The sequence below is a fragment of the Pavona decussata genome, unplaced genomic scaffold, assembly GCF_977016875.1.
Source record: "Pavona decussata unplaced genomic scaffold, jaPavDecu1.1 SCAFFOLD_179, whole genome shotgun sequence".
Taxonomy (NCBI): domain Eukaryota; kingdom Metazoa; phylum Cnidaria; class Anthozoa; order Scleractinia; family Agariciidae; genus Pavona; species Pavona decussata.
Window position 1 is genome coordinate 1,076,288 of NW_028145589.1, and position 25,467 is coordinate 1,101,754.

Sequence of the window (25,467 nt, forward strand, 5' to 3'; positions counted from 1 at the left end):
ACATTTGTCTAAACAAATAGTTTTGCGCGGATGGAATCCCATTGCGTGTTCAGGTTAGGTTTCTTCTTAATTATGAACAACATTTCATAAATCATAAGGAAGAAGAAACCTAACCTGGACACGCAATCGGATTCCATCCGCGCAAAACTATTGGTTTAAACAAATGTAAATGCTTAATCTCCTCACACCTCTCAGCGCATAAATTTAGCCTATTTGAACTTCATTTTTGTCACTTGAAAATGATGTCATGGTGACATCGAAACGTTGTGCAAAACTCTTATCGCTAATTTTTATTCTTAAATTATTATAATGACCTAAAATAAATGGCCTTTACGTAGTAGAGCCTACTTTACTTATACTTTACTTGCATGGTGTGCTTCACTTGCTTGGCGTACTTTTACTTGCTTTATTACACCCAATTTGAAATCACTGGTGATCCTTGCAATCTGATTGGCTCTCAACAGTGCAATTTATTCCCAAATTGCACCATTTTTTGCTCTAAATCGCATCCTTTCTTTAGCCCAACAAAATGGAAATGAAGTAACAAAAATAGAATATTAATATTGACAATAAAACTCTGTGATTTTAAAATAAGTGTAATAAAGTGGTAATTGAACTTCGTGTTGTGCAATTTTGGTCTGAAATCATACTTGTGATTTCAAATCAAACTCGCGCTATGCGCTCGTTCAATTTTCAAATCACGCGTATGATTTCAGACCAAATTGCACTCCACTCAGTTCAATTACCATTATTTATTACACCCGCTTTGAAATCACTGGTGATCCTTGCAATCTGATTGGCTCTCAACAGTGCGATTTATTCCCAAATTGCACCATTTTTTGCTCCAAATTGCATCCTTTCTTAATAATCTAGCCCATCAAAATGAAAATGAAGTAACAAAGATAGAATATTAATATTGACAATAAAACTCTGATTTCAAAATACAGTCAACTCTCTGGTAAGCGACCACCCTTGGTGCACGACAAAGTGGTCGCTTACGGGAAAGATCAATAAAATAAGCCTAATGCTGGACTGATAAATTAATTACCTAAAAATATTACCCTAGCAGCTAAAATTACGCAAATAGAAACTAATTTATTTGATTTTTTCACATCTATTCATTCTCCTGACGAGACTTTGTGTAACATTTTGGAACAGATCACTGTAACAATTCCCATTTACCTACAGATCTAATTATAGTAATCTTCTCTGTCTGTAAACTGTCAGTTGTCCGGGGTAGCGTCATTTTAAAAAAATTGAACTTTTGTTGCTTCTGAGTAATCATTTACTCAGATCATACGCGAATATGTTGGGTGGTCGCTTACCGGAAACAGAAAACAAAACAATATGTCAAATTTCTGGCCAAAAAAGTGGTCGCAGTCCCTTAGAAATTTGAGTGGTGGTTGCTTACGAGAGAGCTCTTGAAACAGTATTTGACTGAGGAACAAAACGGCTCTTTACAAAGTGGTCGCTTACGGGAGGTGGTCGCTTTGTGAGAGTTGACTGTAGGTGTAATAAAGTGGTAATTGAACTTTGTGTCGTGCAATTTTGGTCTGAAATCATACTTGTAATTTCAAATCAAACTCGCGCTGCATGCGCGCTCGTCCGATTTTGAAATCACGCGTATGATTTCAGAGCAAATTGCACTCCACTCAATTCAATTACCATTATTAATTGGCCTACTTCAATCGTATAAAAACGAAATCAATCGCCTTATTAATATCTACCTCATACTCCCACACGGCAAACATGTAAAACAGTATTTTACATAATTATAATTATCTTTGTACTGATGTTAAATAAGTTTACAATACCATACTTTACTTGCTTGGTCTTCCTTTACTGGATTTGCTTAGCCTTAGTGCACTTTTCTTGTGTGGTGCACCTTACTTGCTTGGTGTACTTGGCTTGCTTGATTTACTTTACTCAGTGCGAGGTGCACTTTACTTGCTTGCGGCGTACTTTATTTGCTTAGCCTTAGTACAATTTTCTTGCATGGTGCACCTTACTCGCTTGGTGTAGTTTATTTGCTTGGCACACTCTACTTGCTTGGTGTACTTTACTTGCCTGGCCTACTTTACTTGCTTGGTACACTTTACTTGCTTGTCGTACTTTACTTGCTTGGCTTACTTTAGTTGCTTGGTGCACATTACTTGCTCGGCGTACTTTACTTTCTTGGTGCAGTTTAGTTGTTTGGCCTACTTTACTTGTTTGGTGCACTTTACTTGCTTGGTGCACTTTGTACTTGCTTGCTGCACTTTACTTGCGTGGTGCACTTAACTTGCTTGGCGTACTTTACTTGCATGGCCTATTTTGATTTACTTGAATCACTTGGCTATACTTTGGTTGGTGGACCGTAGTACTTTACTTGTTGGTGTACTTTACTTGCTAGGCCTACTTTACTTACTTGGCTTAATTCTACTTGCTTGGTTGACATTGCTTGCTTGGTATACTTTATTTTCTCGGTTTACCGGCTTTGGCTACCAAAGTCCAACCCCTCGTCCACGTCGTGGTAGCTGAGAACAGGTAAGTAGGGGATTGCTGTGCAGGGTGAGGTATGCCGGGGAACTGGTTCCTCAGGGTCGCTACAGTAGCGGTGAAGGCCTGCTCACAACCCTGAAAAGCCTGGTGAAGCTTGGTGGGCCAATCACCCGCTAAGTGGATCAGTACAAAGCGATTATAGAAACACTAGGAAACACACGCAAAGTCACATCTGTCTTGGGAGGAGAAGGAGTCTCCTCGGGGAGCCGTATGACGCATCACAGGGAAAACCGAAAGGAACCCGTGATGCCGACCCCCCTACTTACTCCCAAGGCAACCACACTGTTCGGTACATGGAACGTCAGGGCTATGTACGAAGCAGGCAAGTGTGCGCAGATTGCTGCTGATCAATCTTGGGCCTCTACAAGACAAGGTTGCTCGAGTCTGGGTTTATACAACTGTCGACTGGACAGACCGTCCTCTACTCTGGCCACGACAGTGCAAATGCTCCCCATACAGAGGGAGTTGGATTCATACTGACGTCGCAAGCTGCCAAGTCTCTCATAGGCTGGACCCCAGTAACATCCAGAATTATCACAGCTAGGTTCTACACTAAGGTTGGCAAAGCCACCTTTATCCAGTGCTATGCCCCCAACCAACGATGCGGGAGGCGAAGTAAAGTCGGAGTTCTATGCAAGGCTACAAGTGTTTATAGATGGCGTAGCCAGGAACGACCTGATACTGCTCCTTGGAGATTTCAACGGTAAGGTGGGGAGCAACAAAACAGGTTTTGAGGCAGTCATGGAGAAGCATGGTCTTGGTGAAATGAGTGTCAACGGAGAGCTGTTTGCTGACTTTTGTTCCTTTAACAAGCTTGTTATGACCTGTTACGGGAGGAAGCGTTTTCCCACACAAAAAGGTCCACAAGGTGACTTGGGTTTCTCCAGACAACAGAACTGGGAACCAGATTGACCACATCTGTGTGTCATCCAGGTTGAGAAGGTCGCTGTTAAATGTCAGAGTAAAGAGAGCGGCAGACGTAGCTTCAGATCATCACCTTCTCATGGCAGATGCCGGTTGAAACTGAAGAACTTCAACATCGGCCGAAAGAAGACAAGTTACAAATGCAACATCGAGATGCTGAAGGTGGAGGAGAGAAAGAACAGGTTCCAGCTCACCATCTCCAACAAGTACCAGGTGTTGGTAAGTCTGCAGGAAAACGAGGACACCTGAGCGACGGGAAGGACCAAACAGCAATTAACCAATTGTGGCAGGGTATAAAAGGCGCATGGAGGGAGACGTGTGAGGAGACACTGGGAAGGAAGTCCAAACAGCACAGGGCCTATGCAAGTGTGGATACACTGAACAAGACTGAAGTCAGGATAAAGGCGAAGAAGGTGTTGAACCGCAGCAAAACGAGAGTCAGGAAAGCAGAAGCTCAGGCCAAATACTTCGAAGCCAACAAGAAGGTTAAACGAAGCATTAGAAAAGACATGCAGACGGAACTTCGTAGACAGTCTCGCAAAACACGCGGAGGAAGCAGCAGATAAGGGTGATATGAAAGAGCTCTATTCCATTACAAAAACATCGGCAAGTGCTAAAAAGATCCCGGACAGACCTGTCAGAGCCAAGAGTGGAGAATTGCTTAACGACCAAGAGGAGCAGCGAAAAAGGTGGGTAGACCACTTCATGGAACCGCTGAAAAGACCCCTGCCGAGCGAGATTCCCGACATAGAACCCGCCGACACACCTTTGGAGGTCGATGAGAGAAGACCAAGTAAAGAGGAGGTCAAGAGAGCCATCAGACATCTGCAGAATGGAAAGGCAACTGGTATAGATGGCATACCACCATGCAGAAGCCATAAAGGCAGACCTGAAAAACTCGGCTGAGATGTTATACAACCTGTTTGGTAAGATCTGGGAAACAAATGAGATACCAGATGACTGGAAAGAAGGCTACTTGATCAAGCTCCCGAAGAAGGGATATCTGAAGGAGTGCAAAAACTGGAGAGCCATCGTGCTGTTATCAACTGCTGGAAAAGTGTTGAACAGGATAATCCTGGAAAGACTAAAAGCGGAGGTGGAAGATCGTCTGCGAGATGAACAGGCTGAGTTCCGGAAGGAAAGGTCATGTACGGATCACATAGCCACCTTGAGGATCATTGTGGAGCAGTCTCTCGAGTGAAACTCTCCCGCGTTCGTGAACTTTGTGAATTATGAGAAGGCTTTTGACAGCATTGATAGAGTAGCGTTGTGGAAGCTGTTACGTCACTATGGCATCCCTGAGTAATTTATCGTTTTCACACAGACGAGGTGTGAGAAATGCATCTGTTGAGTTCTCCAGAATGGATTACTTTCTGAGCTGTTTGAGATGCTAACAGGAGTGCGCCAGGGATGCCTGTTGTCGCCCTATTTGTTCCTGCTATCCATCGACTGGATAATGCGGCAGACGACAGGAGGGAAATCGTGATGGCACACAGTGGAACCTCACAACCCGTCTTGAAGGTCTGGACTTCGCAGACAACATTGCCCTCCTCTCCCACAACCACCAGCGAATGCAAGCCAAGGTAACGCGGCTTGCATGCAAAGATCTCAGCGAAGACGGACCTAGGATCAGCAAATCCAAGACAAAGGTTATGAGGATTAGCACCAGGAACGTGGATTACATCAAGCTACATGGGGAAGCAATCGATGAAGTGGAGGACTTCCATACCTTTGTAGCAACACCAGTAAGGATTGTTCAGGTCTGATCGGGACATACTGACAAGGATTGGGAAGGCAAGAACTGCTTTTGCAATACTGAGGCCTGTATGGAGACCAAAGGTGATATCCAGAAAGTCCAAGTTAAGGATATTGAACTCCAACGTGAAGTCTGTCTTCCTGTATGGTTCAGAACATGGAACATGCAGAGAAACCCCCAGAAAACTCAGTTCTTTGTCAACAGATGCCTGAGGTCCATCATGGGCATCCACTGGCCAGAGGTCATAAGGAACGAAGAACTGTGGGAAAGAGCTGAACAGGAGAGAATCGACACCCAGATGAGAAGGCGCAAGTGGGGTTGGATCGGGTACACCCTCAGAAAACCAACAAAGAATGTCACCAGGCATGCACTGAGATGGAACCCACAGGGCAAGAGAAGTCGAGGCCGCCCCAGGAACAGCTGGAGGAGAACGGTAGACGATGAGGTTGGCAAGGCAGGATATACCTGGAGGAAGCTTGAAACGCTAGCCCAAAACAGATTGAGATGGCGAGCAGTTTCCATGGACCCATGCTCCACTGGGAGTAGTAGGGAATAAGTCAAGTAAGTCAAGTACCGGCTTTACTTGCTTGGCCTACTTTGCTTGGTGTTCTTTACTTGTTTGATGTACTTTACTTGCTTGGTGCACTTTAGTTGCCTTGTGTACTTTACTTGCTTGCTGTAACGGTGAAGACCAGTTTTGGGAGAATGGGAACAGTGTTTAGGGAATTGGAAGATATTGCCGGGAATCGGGAGAATGGACAAATTTACCAGGAAACGAAAAATGATTTAGAGACAGCACCAAAAAATTGTGGGAAATTCAAGACAGTTTTGTTTTAGCTAGGGTGGCTGTATCTTCTGGTTTAAAAATACGTGATCACGTAAGGCAGTAAAAACTGTGATACGATTCATGTGCTTTATTTTTCATTATTTCTGAACATTGTGACGTGATGTTGATATGATGTGTAAACAGCTTTTCTCACATGTTGTTCATGTGGTTTCGATCATGTACGAGGAAATTGCCAAAATGAATGTAACAGCAATTTCCCTCATGTGTTTACATGGGTGAAGGGGATACTCCCGATAGAGTATGCTTTTCTAGGTTATTTAGCTTGAATGGGTACAAATTTTACTTTTACTACGTTCGAAAGTCTCCTTACACGAACACCACTCTACTACGGACAGTTTCAATGGACCCTAATTAAATATTGACCCAAAAGACCAGTTTCACATAAAATTAATCTCATCAGTATGCACACTACAGGTTACACCACCAACAATTGCAGAACCCAGGTAATTTTTAAAGACTTTATATACTTCATTTCTGTGTTTTGTCGCCAACGGTTCGATGACGTGATGTATTGCATCGCCATTTTCACTTCAATATGAGCGCCTAGGGCAGGCACGAGACTAGCACATCTACTTGGATTAAAATATTTAGAAGTGAATGGGAGGGGCAAGAAACTCACTCGAATAAACCTTCTCTTTTGTGACATTAACCAGTTTCCATAAAGAAAGCATATGCACAAGAAATGTACCAGACGCGGTTCCCCTTATGTGCCGTTCGACTGACTATGGAGCGACGGCTGATTCAGCCGGACTAGTAACGTATACTTCTATCAAACCTATTTCGTCAAACAGTAAAAACTTTATACCAGAGCAATTGTTATAGTCGTCCGTTCGTCCGTCCGTTCGTTAGTTCGTTCGTCCCTTTGTGTTCGCTCAAATCACAGTGCTCAAATCACAACCGCATTCAAGGAAAAAGCCTCTTTGGGAATTTGGTTGTTCCGATTAGTCGTTCATGGCCTCTGCGCGTGGTGAAACCCAAAAAACATTCGTCAATTCGATTAATTCTCGAGAACCGAACAATTCACTAGCAGTTGCACTAGTCTGGATCAATGTTTCTGTTTTGTTTTAGCTCGTAGGTGTTTATATTGAAGACTTCTCCCGCAGTTTTCTCCTTTGGGTCACTCTAGTTTTGTTTTGGCTCATTTTTTACAGTGTGTTTAGTCAACTGTTGTTGTTTTGAAGGATGTATGTAACAACAACAACAACAACAACAACAATTTCATTACGAACAAAATAGACTGGTTACAATGGACTGACCCGCAGGTACTAACTGCTATTCTAGGCAGGTCAGTCAAAAAATATCTGAACATTACATGAGGATATTTTGTCATTTTTGCGTGACGATTCTGCTTTGCTGATATCAGCTGATATCGCATGAAATTTCTCCTCAATTTAGGAACATTTTACAATTCGAAGCTCACGCGTTTGTGTAAGTAAGGAGTTGTGGAAGTATTAATACACCTGAAGGACTAGTAGAGGTTTTCGCAAGTTTTTCCTCCCAGTGAGTCAGTAACGGAGCTGTCCGTGCGTCATGGAGGACTACTCTCTACCTTCCCAGCAATCGGCAAATACCATTGAACAGCTGGCTGGGGTCATACAGAGTTCTCTGAACTCTACCAGAGAATCGCGCCAAGGGACCCACATCAATGCTTGGCGCTGAGGGAGGTCGCAGCAGGAAATTTTATGCATGAACTACGATTTTATATTTTCGAGGGTCGTTGTAGTGGTCGGTGCGTGGCGTTTTGGAAGCCTGTGAATTACATCACAAGTTCCTTAATATAAATCAGTTAAAAAATTACCCCATGGTAGTAAAATCACTTGACCGGAAGGAGCGATGCACGCCCCCCACCCACTTCGGCAGGCTCATTCTCGATCCCAGAGCCTTCTGCTTGACGGCATGTGGAAAAGGGAAGAGCTCTTTGAAAATTCTCTTTTGTTGACTTCTCTTTTCGTCTCAACTCCTGCACAAGTTGTTGTTATTGTTGTTGTTGTTGTTGTTTTTTTCTATCATACTGTTTGTGTTTTTGTTCTTGTTTGGGAACCAGTAGCCTCCCACGCAGACACCGGTTCGTCACGTATTCCTCCCCCGAGCCCAAAGAGTGTCCGTGAAGGATGCTAGGGAGCCAGGGGACGCATGTTGATGATTTCAGTCCTCGGGTAAGATTGCGTTGGCAGTGAGTACAACTTAAAACAAAACAAAACAAAACAACAAAAATAAAAAAATCTAATATACGTGACAGCCAAATTCACCCGAGGTTCTGTGATTATGCAATCTGTAACGATAATCTCCTATTTTGGGTAGCGAGAGTTAATCGACCGCTTCCGATGATGATCGTGATCGTTCGTTCTTAGGCTATCATTTCGACCCCCGAAGTCGAGTAGAGAGCAGCTCAAAACAGCGTGTGCTGACACAATAAATAGTGGAAATCAGATGGATTGGAAGGTTTCTGGCGTTTGGCATCCTTTTTGCCATGGCTGATACAGCTAGGAGGCAAGTATTCTTGGCGATCTCTTCACGAAGTTTGGCGAAGGCGAAGGTTTAATACTTTTCCTTTATCCGACTGATTCGGTTGGCGTGCTTTTCCTTCTGCGCGGTTTTGTTTCGGCCTTTCGCGCGTAGTGGTTGATCCGTTCCTTTTGAGGCATTTGTTCTGTCAATAACGTGCTTATGTTTTTTGTTGTGTAGGAAAGGCGCTGAACTGACCGTTAACATGGCCGGGAAAGTGACTGTGGAGGGAAATTCTATTGTTGTAGCTTCGGGAAGTAGCGGGAAGACGGTCGGGTCACCAGCTAGCGAAGGAGTGCGCGATGTTCGCGATGACCGTAGTTGGAAAGCGTACGTTTCACAGATAGATTCTCCTATAACATCTTCATTACTGGTTAATGGAGAGGACTTGAATATGGCATCCAGTCTTGGGTTTTTGTACGATTATTATGAAGTGACGGAGGAATCAAACCAAGCTCCCCCTTCCCCTCCAAATCAAGGGTAAGTTTATTATCGCCCACAAACGCCATGTTGGGTTTGGAAAGAAATACCGAGTCGCCTTCAAGTTTAAAACTCTGATTAGTAAGCTTATAAAACGTCGTCATTCACTGGCCTTGGGCAATTTTTTTTACCCTTTTGTTCTTTAACATTTTGTTAAATGAACCTGTTGGACCGAAATATGAAATGTTTATATGTTTTGTTAAGCTTAAATAAGTCTTGTTATTTGGAAGTTGTAGTTTTTTTCCTCCATCATGAATAATAGTGTTTTAAGTGTTATTACAAGTCTTGTGTAGTGCGATGTAGATCTCCTTTAAATTATATTTTTAGCATAAAAGCTTTCTTACTGCGTGACTTGGATAAAAATTATACAAGTTCATCTCAGACTTACTCTGTAAGTCTAGAAGTCGAAAATATTAAATTAATTAAGCTTACTCTTTTGATTCCAGAATTCATAAGTCACTGTTGAAAAAGAAAAAAAAAGCATCTTTCGCGAAGGAAACTGATCTCGCCTAGAAGATTACTCCTACAATTCTCCCATCATTTTGAAATAGATGTTCTCATGATAATTATTTTTCCCAATCATATATCAGCACATTCATAAACTCGGACGTATTTATATATTTAATAGATATCCTTTCAACAGAGAAGTTTACTCAGCAAGTTAATGCAATTATGCCCGCATATCTTTTATCACTGACATGTTTGTTACACAAAATTAATACATGTATCATGAACAGTACTAGTCCAAGAGCAAAGATTTTGTATTTCAATGTGGACATTTCCACTGCTGCAGAAAGACTTCTAAACAATTCAGCCCGACCCTCGCTCCATAAGCAGACACCCACACTGGGCCAAGTTCAAGTGTTGCGTCATGCGGGGTGTCCATTTATGGAAAGTAGGGTCTGAGTGATAATGGGTGGGCAAAGATAGTAAAACAGTAATTGTTTTGATGAAGGTCAATGTCTTCGCAAAATGCTCATTCCTAAAAGTCATGCATATCCTAATGGTCACTTGTTGAGACAAGGTGGGGTGTGATATTTATGTCTGGGCCCAATTGCTAATCCCGGGTCTAACATGGATTTTAACTCACGACTTATTACTGATTAATTGAGATTTGTCCACAAGATTTTTGTTCCTCAGATTTGACTTTTCTTTACCATTAACTTAAAAGTAGGTTTTAAAAATATTTTTAGTGAGCGAGATGAAAATCTCAGTTAAACTTTAATTGGGGTTAAGCATTAATCAGCTTTAGACCCACCCGGCCCTGGTCTGTGTATGTGCATGCATTTGCATCCCCGCGGAACTTGAAATAATGGTTGGTTAACAGTTTTTATTATATCTCTCAGTTAGTACGTGCATTGTGATTGGTCAATTTAGCAGGCCATATTCACTGTATGGCCCGCTAAATTTGAAAGTTGTTCTTTTCCCACACACTCGATTAACCTCAGATATATACTAAATATCTTGCAACCTCGTTTCGAGGTCCGTAGTTTAAGTTACGGATCCTCATTTTTCCCCGTTTATTTATGGCCTGCATGCTTTGCGCTTGGGCCATAAATCAACGAGAAAAAACTCGGTTTGTAACTACAGTACAGACCTTGAACTCAGTTATTAAGAGGTATATATGGTCAGTATAAAGTCTTTTTCAGAAATTCTTGCACTGTTGCAATAATTTTGTTTGCTCGTGTTTGACAAAAAAATAGTACAGTTATGACGAAAAACAAAATAAGATGTATTTTATTTCCCGAGATCTCCACAAACCTGTAATTTTGAGCTTGCTTTCTATAGCATCTTGCACTTTGCAAAGCCTTCAGATATAGAAAGACAAGTAATACTTTTCTTCATCTTCCCACGGCTTTTTTGTATATGTTACCAGTCAGAATATTGAGAAATATGGGGGTCAGTTTCTAGTAAAAAAACTGTGTTGCCCAGTGGGGGAGTGGAAATGAATCCTTGGTTTTATCAACACTTGATAAGAATTTCAAGTGCTGACGTTTTGAGTGTTAGTCCTTCATCTATTACTCAAACATTCTAGATAGTTGGTTTTGTTAGTGCTTCAACATTATACAATGTAATGTTGATTTTTTCATAGTTCTTCTGGAGGGAATGCTGGACAGGGAAATTCATCGTCTGGCAATAACCACTCACAGGGAGGGAATAGTGATTCAGAATCAGGCAGTCCTTCACAGTCTGAGGTAAGGAATTAGGGGTCGTCAACTGTAGCAGGACTAGTTACAGCTTTACCTACTGTCTTGTTAGTCTGATGAATAGATGGTTGGTATATTTAACCACTGCCAAGTGATCTCAGTTAGTAGGTTCCTAGATTGTGGGGTGATCTTGCATTCAAATCACAGCTAGACCACCAACCGAGGATGCTGACTTTGCTCATTTCAGATGATCACTTCCTTGGGTAGCTTGGGACCTTAAGAAATTGGCCTTGTCTCCTGTATACCTTATCCTATAAATTAGTAAGGGATGATAAAAGATGATGATGATGATAATAATACCTACCTTCCATTTAGAAAAGAGCAAAATAATAGGGGATATAGTTCTTGATGCTGGCTCTGTACTTTTGTTATAATCCCCTCTCTGTTTATTTGTTGTTATTTTGTCAACCATTTTCTTCTCTTTTATTCTTCTTAGCAAGCTACTCTTAGTTTTTTACAAGCAGTGCAGCAAATTAAAAGTCCCAAGCACAGGTAACACACCTTTTTTGTGGACATTGGCTACGAGAACCCTCATGTAAACCACTTTTGAGTGAATCTTGATATCCTCTATAAAAATTTGATATATTGTTATAAAATACTAGATATTCTCTTTGTACATTGTATGCCTTTAGTTTGGTTCAAAAAAGGAGTGTGATTCTGATTGTTGACATGTTGTCATTTTTAGTGCATCATCAGTTCAAAGTGAGCATGGCAACCATAACATCACTCCTAAACAAGAAAAAATGACTACAAGTGTCAAGGTAATGTTTATACTACTAACATCAGTTGCCTCATGGATCCAATAGTTTCATTAAGATCTTGAACAGGTGGACAAGAGGTCAGGGCACCTGGGCAGGATAGTTAACTTGGATATGTTCTTTTATGAAAAATGTTGGACAAGATGATAACACCAGCCAGGCCAGGTCGCATTCACAGAAGGTTAATTTGCCTAGCACCTGATCGTGACCCTTAATGAAACCCCTGTGGAACGTAGCTCAGCTTTATAAGGTTTCAATCAGGGCAAAACAAACTTGTACTTATTCACCGATCTGAGGCAACTACATGTACAGTGAAATCCCTACATGTAAATATTGGTTTTTGGGATGCGCTTGGTCCAAGCCACTATGGATCCAGCTGTTAACCCATAAACTAACTTGGTTTTTTGTCTCATTTTCTTTCATAAAACCTGTTGAGTTTCACGTGATTAGTTTCCCCACAACCTTCATCAATGGAAGCCATAGATGTGGGTTTTTATAGTGATCTTTAGTACTCAATCGAAAGTCTATCATAGTCCTAAACGTCTGTTATGAATGCCAAACTTGTAAATAAGCTGCAAAGTAAAAGGAATCAGAAAACTTGGACCTGTTATCAAAATAACAAAACATTTCAGTAAGTAAATTATTATGTGAACCTCAGCGCGTCTCTTTTGGGATGGTTGAATTACACTCTAAGACAACAAAAATGTGACTGGCACTTCTCCAGTGGACAAGTGGAGTGAAGAAAAACACCTTTTTGCCATCCGTAATGATGACCCGTAGTTGTCATAAGCACATTGTCCATTTAATGTTTAGTAGATAGGTTGATCATTACAGTAACTGGTTTGATTTTGCATTTCAGGCCATTTCTATTGGAGGGCAAATAAAAGTACAGCCAAGGTAAATAGTTTATCCAGTGAATACAACCACTTCTTATCGCTCACAGCCAGAAAAGAAGTATTCACTCTAGAGAGTGGCTGCCAGCCTTGTGGTGTGGAATGATCGGTGTTTAAGATAAGGAGTCTTGGGTGAAAAATCCAGCAAAGCTGGCTTCCTTACCCGCCAAATTGAATGGTGAATTTACAAAGATTAGTAGAGGGAACCACACCCCATGTATTGACCCCCTAAATATTCTTCATTGATTCCCTGACTTTGAAAGTTATCTGAACACTGGGAGTGAAAAGAGTCAGGTTTCTTTGTATACACTGTTAATAGTTATTCTTGTTTGAGTGTAACATGTGTTGCTGTTTTAAGATTTGTCTCAAGATTTTGAGACAAAGAAAATGAAAGTCAAACCAGTTAAAATAAAAACTTTCAAACCCAAAACAAAATTTACCACAACATTTACTGTGCAAGATGTAATGTTGTAGTTTGTAAAGTATATAGCCAAGGCTGTTGCCTAACAGGAGCCCATGCAGTAGCCTGTGACACCCAAGGAATTGCTCTGGGGGCCTCAATTTTTGTGGTAAAACCTTAAATTTCACATGTTTGGTCCTTAACTTCTCTGATTTTGGCCTTTTTGGCCCCTTCTTAGTTTTCTCAGGAGGTAGCCTTGGTAGCAAATCTTCTCTGTTTAATCTAGTGATCATGAAGAATTATTTAATTTTAATATATATTTTTCACTTTCTTTGTAGTACATCTAGTTGTAGCCATGCTCCCATTCCTATTGGCCGTCCTTCCTCATACCCGCCCTCTGGTAAAGGAAGTCCACAAGTTAGTGATGTGTCTCCACTCTCACTCAGCACAACTCCCCCTGAGGTTAGTATTATGCACAACAAACATGCTTGTTGTTTTAATTGCACCTGTCTAATTTTACCATAAATTGAACATAGCAGTGTCTGTTGTCATGACAACAAAGAATTATCTGGTAGTTTCCATGGGGTGATTGGTGGAAACTAAATATTACAACAGCTGAATTCAACAAAACAAAGAATAATTATCAAATGATGTTCAACTGACAAAATCAAGTCTGGATGGGAGAGGTTGGCAATTTCAACAAATTTTTATTTTGGAGGTTGAAAGAGTCACTTTCACATTTGGCCCTTCAAATCATTACGTTACGATAAATTATTCCTTTCTCTAACATGAATATTTTTTTTCTTATAGGCATTCAACTTCACTCCGTACACTCAGTCACTGAAATCCACACCAACAGTCTTTTCTGCACAGGACAAGTATGTTTATTGTTATTAGAGTCCTTTATGAGGGCTAGGGCATGCAATTTTGTAGAATTTTAACGCATTCAAAGTGGTCATAGAATTGAATGAAACCCCAAAATAACCACTTAAAACCATAAAGACACAGAAGAAAAACAAGGAAACTAAAAAGGAACATGGATGGGCAAGCATTGACAAGATTAAAACAGATTGCATTTAGGTAAACTTGAAAAATGGTGGCCCAACTTTTTTCAAGTTTATCTCAATCTGTATGAAAGTGTGACCTATAATGTTCAGAATCATCTTTATTTGTTATGTGGCTCTGATTTCATCAATAAATGGATATTGCATCACCATTTTCATGTGTAAAGCTCATAATTAATGAAAATGATTACCCAAAATACCGTGGCCTAACCCCTTTGAGCAATCAAAATGAACTTTTCAAATGACTCTCAATTTAGGTATACATTCATTCTTGAGGCACCTACTTCTATTATTCAGAGAAGAGGAGATGACACCCTTACATATCTCAACAAAGGTATGAGTTTACAGCTGCCCTCATCTCTATAATCTTCTAACTTTACTCCATTGTAAACTGAGAAAATAGTCTTATCCAGTCTGTAGCTATGCACAAAATCAAACACATTGGGGAGAACTGACGGCATGTAAGGTAACAAGCACTAGCTTGGTACGCTGCTTGCACCAAGAAGCCTAAGACATGCAAACAGACATTCTGACCTTAAAGGACTAAAAATAGGGACCTAAGGTCCAAAGGGACAACTTATTATTGGGGGGGATAGGGGTCCAATTTAACTCCAGGGCCATCGTATCCAGGAGCTGTCAATACTGCATGACGAACCCGAAATTCAGGTTATTCTGCCCATGTTGAGAAATTGATGACTTTACACGTTCAGATATCGTTCTATTTTTACAACTGGCTCCTATCTATAATAGCAGTCTGAGAGTGATTTTCCCTCCTTGATTTTCTTTAATTTTGGCAGAATTTGGGAGCTTTATTAAAATATTGGGGGAGTGAGAGATGGCAATACATGTAGATATTAGGAGACTCCCAGTTAAATCAGGAGGCTTGGAATTGTCTGGAAGAATACACAATATACCAGAGGTCGAAAAAGTGTCTTAAAATGTTATATTTGTTGTAGACCCTGTATCTAAAAGCAAGATCATCAAAGGGGGAGATTTTATGGCAGTAGGAATTTTCAACAAATTAGCGTGATTTGTATCACTGCCTTTTTAGAAACTACAAAAAGTGGTTTCATTAGAATACAGCCACCAGTTAGAGTTCTGGCCTCTGTTTCAAATCAAGCTGGCCTCTGTTTCAAATCAAGCATAAGACCTGATGCCTGTTTCGGAAGCTGTTGAAAACACTGCTGAAACTTATGTAATATATCAAACACAAGAAGGTGTGTTTCATCAGATGTCCAAATGCTGAGAAGTAGGTTGAAAAAACGAGACGTAGCCAAGTTTTTTTGGAACGACTTTGAGGTGTTTGGATATCTGATGAAACACACTTTCAAGTGTTTGATATGGCTTCTCAAATGATCAATAATTCTTGGAGAAATTCAAGGCTAAAGTTGGCAAAAATTATTATAATAAGGAACACATATCCAAACCACAGTCATAGTAGTGATTTTCTTTGTTTTCTCTTGATGAATTATTAATGAGATTGAGAAGTAATACATGTATATCAAAACACTTGATATGAAACAAAATGAAATGTTGTAACAGATTCAATGTCGTTAATATTATTTTGTTTTCCATACTTTAGGTCAATTTTACGCCATTGGGTTTAAAGGCAATGTAGATCCTTCATCATCAGATGGTGAAATTCAGAGAGTTAAGGTATTTGCAGACTTCGCTTGATCGTGTATCCACTGAAAAAATGAGAGTCCTGAAAATGTGTCTCTTCATAAAATATAAAGCTTTGGTGAGTTTTTCTGTAGAAGTGGAATTTCGTGGGAGTTCCAGACACATTTCCACAGGGCTGCGTTCCATATCACAAGCTACATGCATGCTTTCTTTGCACTCCAGTCACTTGTAGCTTTAGCAAAAGGTTCTTCCTGGCAGACGGCTAAAAACCAAGCTACTTCAGTTCCTAAGGGTACCTTACATGTTTACCCTATTCGCCAAATATTGGGGATATAGGATAACACTAGCAAAATTTAGTGAACCAGGAAAGATTGCTTTGAAATAAGTTTCCTTGCAGGAAGCAAGAAGTTTTCATGCACTGCAAGTGCTCTAATCAGGCCACTGTAGTTTAGAATGATTATATACTTGTTGACTTTTACAAGAAATCTTTTTTTGCCCCTTGGGAAGATTTTGAGTGTTCTTTGGCATTACTTTTGCAGTCTTTTGTTCACTTGGTTTTCCGTGATGAGAAGGATCCGAGAACTGAGTGTGAACACTGGCAATACTGGCATAGTCAGCAGCCGAATCCTCAACAGCGAGCTTTTGATATTGGTAAGTTTACAGAATCTAGGGGTTCGACAGAGTCCTGTGGGCAGACACTCTTGTTCACGCTTATCATTTTTGACTTGGGTAGTTTTGGAAATGTTAAAGTAACAGTATTAGTAATTTTTCAAGTGTACAGGACTATCTTCTTCTCTAATTTTATTCACGCAGATCGAAAATCTTGCCAGAATATTGAGGAGAATATAGACGAGATAGCCTACAATGCTGCTGGGTTTACGTGGAGCCCTCATCTGAATGCCAAGATAGTTATCAGGATTAACTGCCTGAGTACAGATTTCTCCTCACAGAAAGGAGTTAAGGTAGAAATCAACTTAGGTATTTGTACTTGTATGTTTCTTAATTCAGGACTATGAACTCTGTTTTTTTTTTAAAGGATGGTGCCCTGCTTAGTGACACAGAAAACGTACATGTAAAGATACCCCAATTCTAAAATCTCACTGTAATAACTCTTTTCTTGCTGCAGTTTGTACATATGTCTGGTTAAAAATCTATAATGCTGTACAGTATGCGAGGTTCATTAGAGCTGTGTAATTCCACAGTTGTTTGGATTGTGTTGACAATACCTGGTAAATAAAATGCAGCCATTTTGTTGCAAGCAGTAGCTTTTGAATCAGGACTTAAAAATTACTTTGCATGATTTTCTTTGCTTTAAAACATCACACTTAATGCTGCAAGAAGGAAAGCAATCTCACATGTGAGATGGGGTCTGAGATGTATGATAATGAGTAAGAAAGACTTTGTTTTATTTTATTTGCAGGGCATTCCACTGCATCTCCAGATAGACACATATGAGGACCTAACTAATCCTGACGCTGAACCAGTCCACAGAACGTTCTGCCAGATTAAAGTGTTTCGTGACAAAGTTAGTAAAATGTTACAAGTAGCAACTATTGTTCCAAGAAATAATTGAAAAAACTAAAACATTCCTGTTGTTTAGGGTGCGGAGCGAAAGAACAAAGATGAATCCAAAAGCGCAGAAAAGAGGATTCAGAAATGGGTGAAGCAAAATACGGCTGCCTGTGCTGGTGAGTGCTAGGGTCTAACTCAGGAAACTGGCATCATCAGCTCAATGTTACTGACTAGTTGAAAAGTTTTTAATTTCCTGTTGAAAATATTTGTTGCATTATTTTCAGATCCGAACATGGTGTCACCCACAACCCTCTTTCATCCTCCAAGTAAATACACACAGCTTCAGACGACCACTCCGTTAGGACCCAAGCCTGTTCTTTTTACCCCAACTGTACATAGCAGCGCACATGTGAGTTGATCTCTAGTAAACTCGTCTAGTGTACATGCTAGAGGTACCATGAATGCCTAATCCCTTAAAAGGAAGCATCAGTGCATTAGACACCCTTGTGTCTAATGGACTCTCACCCTCGTTAAACAAAGTTGACTTATTTATTTACTTATTTATTTAGACATAACAACGCACGATGACAATAGTAATGCTGACAGTTCAAACCATACTACACTGTACTTATTTATAGGAATATGGGTACAAAAAAATTAGTCAATGTAAAACTTGAAATTAACAAACCAGTTGTCACGTATTTTGTGACTACAGACCTGGCCCCAGTTGTTCAAAGAGTAGATAATTTTATTGACTGGCCAGGTCGCTGTGCGGCAGATGAAATGTGAGCAAGAATTGTCGTATAGCCTTATTTGTGTATAAAGTAGAAGCGTTTGTCTTATTTAAACATGGGATTGTGTGAAAAACTTGCCAAAAGCTTTTGCTGGAGTCAATTTATCCGCTGGATAGCAACTTATCCACTGGATAAAGTTATCCTCTCTTTGAACAACTGGAGCCTGTATTATTTTTTTACATTTATGCCCTTTTAGTTTCTCTAAAATTACCCAAATAACACTACCCTTACAAAGTATTGAGTTCCCACAACAAAATAAATGTTTTTGACCAACCACTGGCCAAAGAGCCTCAGGACTGGGGTACAAAATTAACATAAAACAGGTGTCACTATATGTATGTAAAACTTGGAGAATTTTTTTAACCTCATATAATTATATTTTCATGATCATTATTTTCCTCGATTTCAGGGAAGTTTTGAGGAGTCGTCCTTGCAGACATTATCCCTTTTGGCTTCAATTAAGTAAGTTTAGTCATGATTGTGGTAACTTGCAGTAAGCTTTGAACAAGTCAGCTCCAAAGGGCAAGTAGCTTATCACAAATTGGAGAAAGCCTTTCATGTCAATCATCCCTTTCAAACTGTCAGAGGACAGTTATCCTCGCTATTGTGCAACTTTATGTAGGGCTGTCAGTAGTCGCCCGTAGCTACATTGAAGATACACTGACCACCGTGATGTTTTTTATCCCATAAAAGGTGGTTGTAACTTTTGAGGCTGTGGATGAAAACTCAATACTGCAGTGTGGCCATTCAAGTTTAAGACAGAAAGCAGCCATTAATTTCATGTAGTAGTTTTTTTGTGTGCTGTTCAAGGTACAGTCAAGTGTACCTCAGTATTGGTCAATACACAGAATCTACTATTTAATCATTAAAAAGAAGATGGTATGTGCATATGGTTCTCTTCTGTGTCAAATTGTTTTCCAAGTGAAACTTTTCCAAACTCTGCACTGTAATTGCAATCTTTAGAGGCAGAAGCTTAATAAAGATATTTAATATGTATTTTTTTCTCAATTTAGGGATAGAGAAAATAAAAGGAATTTGCAATCACACTTAGCCATGACAAAGGTACTGAAGAATTGTTGATTTGGTTCCCCATGACCCTTACTCTATTGACAGTCAATTACAGTGACCAGTGCTAAGTTTATTTGCACACGTACCTGTTTGAGTGATAATAAAACTATCAAAATAACACTGCCCCAGATGGTGAACCTATTAAAGATTCAGCATTCAAAAAGTGAAATGTTTGTCTTGTCATGAGCCAGGGGTACAGAACAAATCTGAACCCTGGACATAACCTCATAAGCTCACTGGTGTGATTCAGAGTTTGCCAGTTATTAATTTTGTTATATGGGGTATGTGTTTCAGGATGAACTTGCTGATTTAGAGGTGGTTCCCAGGTTAAAAGTTCAGAAAATTCACAGACCTAACAGACCTGGTTAGTGTCAAGAATGCTTTTTTATCATTATAGCCAAGATTGAAATCTCACTGTCTCTAGTGTGGTTTTGTTGAACCTTTCGCTGTGCCCAGTAGCTTACTACAGGCTAACTTGAACTCTTGTGTTTTATTAAAGAGTTTAATGCAATATTGTCATAAGTTACAATGATTATGCCTTGAAATCAACTTAAATTGTTCCAAATGAGCTCTACTTTGACCCATAGACTGTTTATCATGGAAAAAAACCTAGTTCTGTATGGTTTTTTTTTGAAGGGTGGGGGGGGGGGGGGTGAACCTGTTACATGTACTTTTTGCTAAAATTGAAACAGTTAGAATCAAAGCATCGCTGATTTCGTATGTTGTTGGTTTGCACTGAAGTAAAAGAAATCAATCAATCATCAGCTCCTTTATTATGTTGGTTGCTTTGAGTTTTAAAAGAAACGTAATAGGCTGTTTCCTTGCTTTTACGTTTTTGCTAAAACATTAGTGCAGAAGACATGAAACTTGCCATGCCAAAAGAGGAACAATTTGAAGCAAATTTGATTTCAAAGTACATGTAAAGTAACCACTTTATGTAAGATTGTATTGCATAAAACACTTCAACTACAACTGTACAGCGTTTGATATTTGGAATGACACTGAGTCCTGATTTATTTGAAGTAATTTTATGATGTTTGATTGCCCATTGGTGTATTCATTTTCTACAGCTGTCACCATTTATGTAAAGAAAGAAGAAGAAAAGGTTTACAATGCACTGATGCTTGATAGCTTGACAGTGGGTGACATGGTCGAGGCGGTATGTTCTTTACACCATTTATGCATAATGGGATATGGTATGGAGCTGTCATTAAGCTTGGGAGAAGCTGGCTTCACAAGAAGTTATACTGTAGCTGGTTGTAAACAAAGAATGTCTTCCATTGCAGTTTCCCTTAACCCTTTAACCCCTAATGTCAAAGAACAAAATATCCTATCTTGCCCCATACTTTTCTTACAAAAGTAATGGGGAGAAGTTATTAAAATATCAAGAAAATTCACTTTGAGTGATCATATCCTTAATTCTTATGACCTCAGGGGTTGAATAAGCATTAATTTTACCAGGAGAAATTTGATGCTGATCACTGTTAGGGCTTAAAGGGTTAATCTCTCTACTTTTTATTGTGAAATAATACAACCGTCCTGGCACAAGCAACCCCATGCACCAAAGGTCTCTTATGCCAGCGGGGATGATCTTGCCACTCAGTCCGATAACTTGTCTGACGACAAGCCAGGGAGGGAGAGATGAACTGGCCCCTAGACCATAATAAGTACATCCCTTTCGGCTAGCGCTCACATCCGACTGTCTCAAATTCAGCTTCATCTATATATAACATGATTAGCCGTCTTCCAAGTGGTACGTCTTGAGGTTTGGGCATGCGTACGTAGTGAACCTCATATAACGAATAGAGAAATATCTCGTTGTTTATTTCAACAAAATGATCAGGCAATGATCAAAAATATGAAAAGCTAGGGGGAAAAAACACACTTGTGATTAGTCTATAAAGTCACTTAACGACGAGGGAATCTTTTCATTATTTTAATTTTGTTTAATAAAAAAAAAAAAAACGCTCAATGTATGTGATTGTTCATTCTACCCAAGCCTTGGCATCCGTACAGATCGACGTCGTAGTTCATTTTTTATCTCACTCAAAGAGTTAATTTGTTTAGAAAAGAACTTTGCCGGAAACTTTTACCATCACTTTATAGGGATTCACGCCCTGGCCTCAAAATTAGTTTTTTCAGGTCACACATGTCATAATAGTTAATGATCAACCAGCACGCTAAGTAAGAATTAGGGCTGTTGATTGCAAGAACGGCTGATATCTTACTAACGCACGGTTGGATAAGTATGAAACCAACTTAGATCTGTCTACTAAAGAATTTTTTAGGCCGTAAACTTCGAAAATTAAGCAGGTTTTTGACCTCCAAACATTGAGCGTGTTCTATAATGTCGTATGCACTGCGCTGTTCAAAGGGCGCTTTGAAATGAAATGCTCAAGCTAAGTTTTTTTTTGTAATGAAAGAAATATTCTTTTAACTAAAATGGCCCAAAATTTGATTTCTCTGAACTGAACAATTCAACTTCAAATGAGAAAAAACATCATTTTGACAACAACTGGTCATATAATTAGTTTTGACAAATGCGAGCATCTCGAGCGACGGGCTAGGCAAAATTTTCACGCAATTCTAGAAAGTAACTGAGACATTCGCGGAAAGTCTGATTGTGTTGATTAGCTAGGTAAACTTAACTTACGGTATTTAACTGAAAGGACGTTTTGACACAAAGAAGTGCGACAATAACAACACATCAAAACACAAGTTAATTAAGCGATGGTTCTTGAAACGAACAACTTCACAGCTAGATAATAACATCAGGCTAATACGAAAATATTTCGTTCTCCGGCTCTAAAGCAAACATGACAGTGAAAAGAAACAACATAATAAGAACTGGAGTAAACCAGTTCATTTAAGTCGATTGTGCATTTTAGGTGGCCCCGAATCCCTGAATAAAGTTCACTGAATCTAGTTAAACACAACAACACAGCTGAACAGCAGACCAAAAATATTGCCGGCAAAAACATGGCCTTAACTAAACACTTTGATTACTTAGCGATATGTGAAAGAGAAATACAAACTCTAACTGAATAAAACACGATTGTTCAAGACTTACTGAGACCTTTAAGTTGTTTCCCTGTCAGAAGAGAACTTTCTAGCGGCGCCGCTGTGGTTCGCCAGATTCGCTCCCCAGCAAAGTCAGCCGATACCGTTCTATAATGTCGTATGCACTGCGCTGTTCAAAGGGCGCTTTGAAATGAAATGCTCAAGGTAAGTTTTTTTTTGTAATGAAACAAACATTCTTTTAACTGAAATGGCCAAAAATTTGATTAAGCGATGGTTCTTGAAATGAACAATTTCATAGCTAGAATAATAACATCAGGCTAATACGAAAATATCTTGCTCTCCGGCTCTAAAGCAAACATGACAGTGAAAAGAAAGAACATAATAAGAACTGGAGTAAACCAGTTTATTTAAGTCGATTGTGCATTTTAGGTGGCCCCGAATCCCTGAATAAAGTTCACTGAATCTAGTTAAACACAACAACACAGCTGAACAGCAGACGAAAAAAATTGCCGGCAGAAACATGGCCTTAACTAAACACTTTGATTACTTAGCGATATGTGAAAGAGAAGTACATACTCTAACTGAATAAAACACGATTGTTCAAGACTTACTGAGATCTTTAAGTTGTTTCCTGTCAGAAGAGAACTTTCTAGCGGCGCCGCTGTGGTTCGCCAGATTCGCTCCCCAGCAAAGTCAGCCGATACCGTTCCATCGATCAATCGCTGCCACTGACGGCTCGCTGACTTCTCATCGCAAAGAAGGCCTGAAAGTCAATGTGATCATCCTGTTACTAAAATAATAATAGTAATAATAATAAACAAAATAATGGTGACATGTTGTCGCCGAAACGTCATGTTTTCACCCTTTAAGCCCTAATATCAAAGGACAAACTCTCCTGTCTTGTCCCTATATTTTTCTTATAAAAGCCGACTGGGTAGAAGTTATTAAAATATCAAGAGAATTCATCTTGGGTGATCGTATCCTTAATTCTCATGACCTCAGGGGTTGAATAAGCATTAATTTTACCAGGAGAAATTTGATGCTGATCACTGATAGGGCTTAAAGGGTTAAGACATTTTCATACTCTGAGTAGCCAGCTGTCTTGACTGTAGTTGCTGGTCGTAATAGTTAGCTGTCGCTTAATAATGGCCCTTGGTGGAGTGAAGGGATATCAATATTAGTGGTCAGGTTTTAGACCTGATAAAACACGTGCTGCAAGTTTTTTGAACAGCTTCAAAAACATTCCTGGAAAAGCATGTGTCAAGAGAGTTCATAACAATGATGCTTTTGTGAACGTTGGAAATTAGCATACGAGAAAAACATTAAACACCCCATACTAATAAGGAGGAGGTTTTATCGGGTTTTAAAACCACTGCATGTGATGATTTATCGACCATTTGATAGGTCACTGGGCTTATGAATTATTAATGAGTTTTTGAAGTTATGGTAATTAGCTGCACCTGTCTTTATGTACCTAATGTTCAACTTTAGCAATTACAACAAGTTCCCCTTACCACATAAGCCCTAGAAACTCATGATGCTTGTACGTGAGCTTTTTTATGTCTCATGCTTGCCCAAGTTATGCACTTCTCCATTTAATTGAAGAGTAGATCAGACTCAATTGCAGTCAATCGTTTTTACTACCTCCCACCTCAGTGCTGTTTGTGTAGCTTAGGCAAGACTATAAACTCAAGCAAGAAATTTTGTAAGACTTGTATACAACAAAAGGAATCTCCCTGTGGTTTTGGCTCAGCTTAACATACTTTGGGGTCTGGTTTTCTTTGTAAGGTTTGAGTTTGCCAACTGGTCCAGTAGAATGGTGTTTTTCACAGTTTGTTTTCTTTTAGCCAGATTCTGTGGTAATTTTTAAAATTTCATTTGCAGGTGGCTAGTAAATATGGCATGCCACCCGAAATGATTAAAAATGTGTATAAGAAGACAAAGAAGGGGTAAGTCTGTTGATTACAAGACAGTGTTGTCCAGAGTAGGCACAGTATTGCTAGAGGATTTCCTGTGTGTCAAAGATTAGTAAATGTGCTAAATGTTGGACCTTTTGCTTTGAAGGAACATTTATCATATGCACAAGTGCAGCATAAAAAGTTGTTGACAGAAAGATCTTATATGTACGTAGCTTTAGAAATGAGCACTGATTCATGAACTGTTAGTTAATAATAATTATGTGTTGCAAGTGACAACCTAATCAAGGCACAATGGTTTTTAAATGGTATTTCTCAGGCTGAGAAAACTAATGTTAGGTTGTTTCACTATGTCCAATCGTGATTTCTTTATTCAACCGTTTCTGCTAACTTCCAATACTCTTTTTTTTTTTACCATTTTGTTTTGTTCGATCGTGATGTGTAAACATATTTTTTTTAAATTATGTGCATTGTTAACAGCGTAAGCTCTCTAGATGAGCCCTTTGCGCTTTTAGAGAAAATGTTAAAATAAATATCTTTTATATAAAAAAAGGCAGAGTGGTGTAGTAAGAAGCACACTGGACATGAGCTCTGAAAGTGTTTTTTTTTTTTTTTTTTTTTTTTTTTTTTCAGAACTATCCTCTACCATTGTGTTGTATGCTTATTTTTCTTCACATTGTTCACTTGACCTAGGAGTATAAATATTAGAACTTGTGGCATACTGTTGTTGTTACCCACCCCCCCCCCCCCCCCCCAATGCCTCACCCCATCGGATTTAATTTCCAATCACCTTCCGTAGGGGGCCATGTAGGTGGATATTTCAAGGAACTACAAATAATTGTAACACAAAACAATGTTTGTGTTCAATAAAATTTTATTAATTCTTGTCTTTTCTTTCAGTATCCTCGTGAACATGGATGATCGGATGATTGAGCAGTTTGTCGATGAAGATGATTTCATCATTAACTTAGATTTTGACAACCAACTTGGGCATTTTGAATTAACATTGCAATACTAACACAATTTCATACTGATTAGCAACCTTAAAAACTAAATGTTAATTTTTTAACATTCATTGTTGTTTCCACCCAATATTTGGCACTACACCATACTTATATTAGCATTATTTTAATTATTTAAAATAAGTAAAGATATTTT

The 25,467-nt window shown here is 39.3% G+C and overlaps 3 protein-coding genes across 3 annotated transcripts; all 3 read left to right on the plus strand.

Moving 5' to 3' along the window:
* The first annotated feature begins 4,372 nt into the window (after nucleotides 1-4,372).
* On the plus strand, nucleotides 4,373-5,231 carry LOC146463343 (uncharacterized). Its single transcript, XM_085084620.1, has 2 exons — nucleotides 4,373-4,608; nucleotides 4,931-5,231. The coding sequence occupies exons 1-2, from the start codon at nucleotides 4,373-4,375 to the stop codon at nucleotides 5,229-5,231; spliced, it is 537 nt and encodes a 178-aa protein (XP_084940746.1).
* Nucleotides 5,232-5,291: 60 nt separating this feature from the next.
* Nucleotides 5,292-5,777, plus strand: LOC146463344 (uncharacterized). Its single transcript, XM_085084621.1, has one exon. The coding sequence runs from the start codon at nucleotides 5,292-5,294 to the stop codon at nucleotides 5,775-5,777; it is 486 nt and encodes a 161-aa protein (XP_084940747.1).
* A 2,625-nt stretch (nucleotides 5,778-8,402) lies between these two features.
* On the plus strand, nucleotides 8,403-25,467 carry LOC146463345 (grainyhead-like protein 1 homolog). Its single transcript, XM_085084654.1, has 21 exons — nucleotides 8,403-8,558; nucleotides 8,754-9,053; nucleotides 11,146-11,248; nucleotides 11,697-11,752; nucleotides 11,946-12,021; nucleotides 12,878-12,915; nucleotides 13,650-13,773; nucleotides 14,122-14,189; nucleotides 14,633-14,709; nucleotides 15,958-16,031; nucleotides 16,538-16,649; nucleotides 16,812-16,960; nucleotides 17,419-17,523; nucleotides 17,599-17,686; nucleotides 17,795-17,919; nucleotides 18,714-18,766; nucleotides 19,318-19,366; nucleotides 19,667-19,736; nucleotides 20,443-20,531; nucleotides 24,278-24,342; nucleotides 25,210-25,467. The coding sequence occupies exons 1-21, from the start codon at nucleotides 8,539-8,541 to the stop codon at nucleotides 25,325-25,327; spliced, it is 1,959 nt and encodes a 652-aa protein (XP_084940780.1). The 5' UTR covers nucleotides 8,403-8,538; the 3' UTR covers nucleotides 25,328-25,467.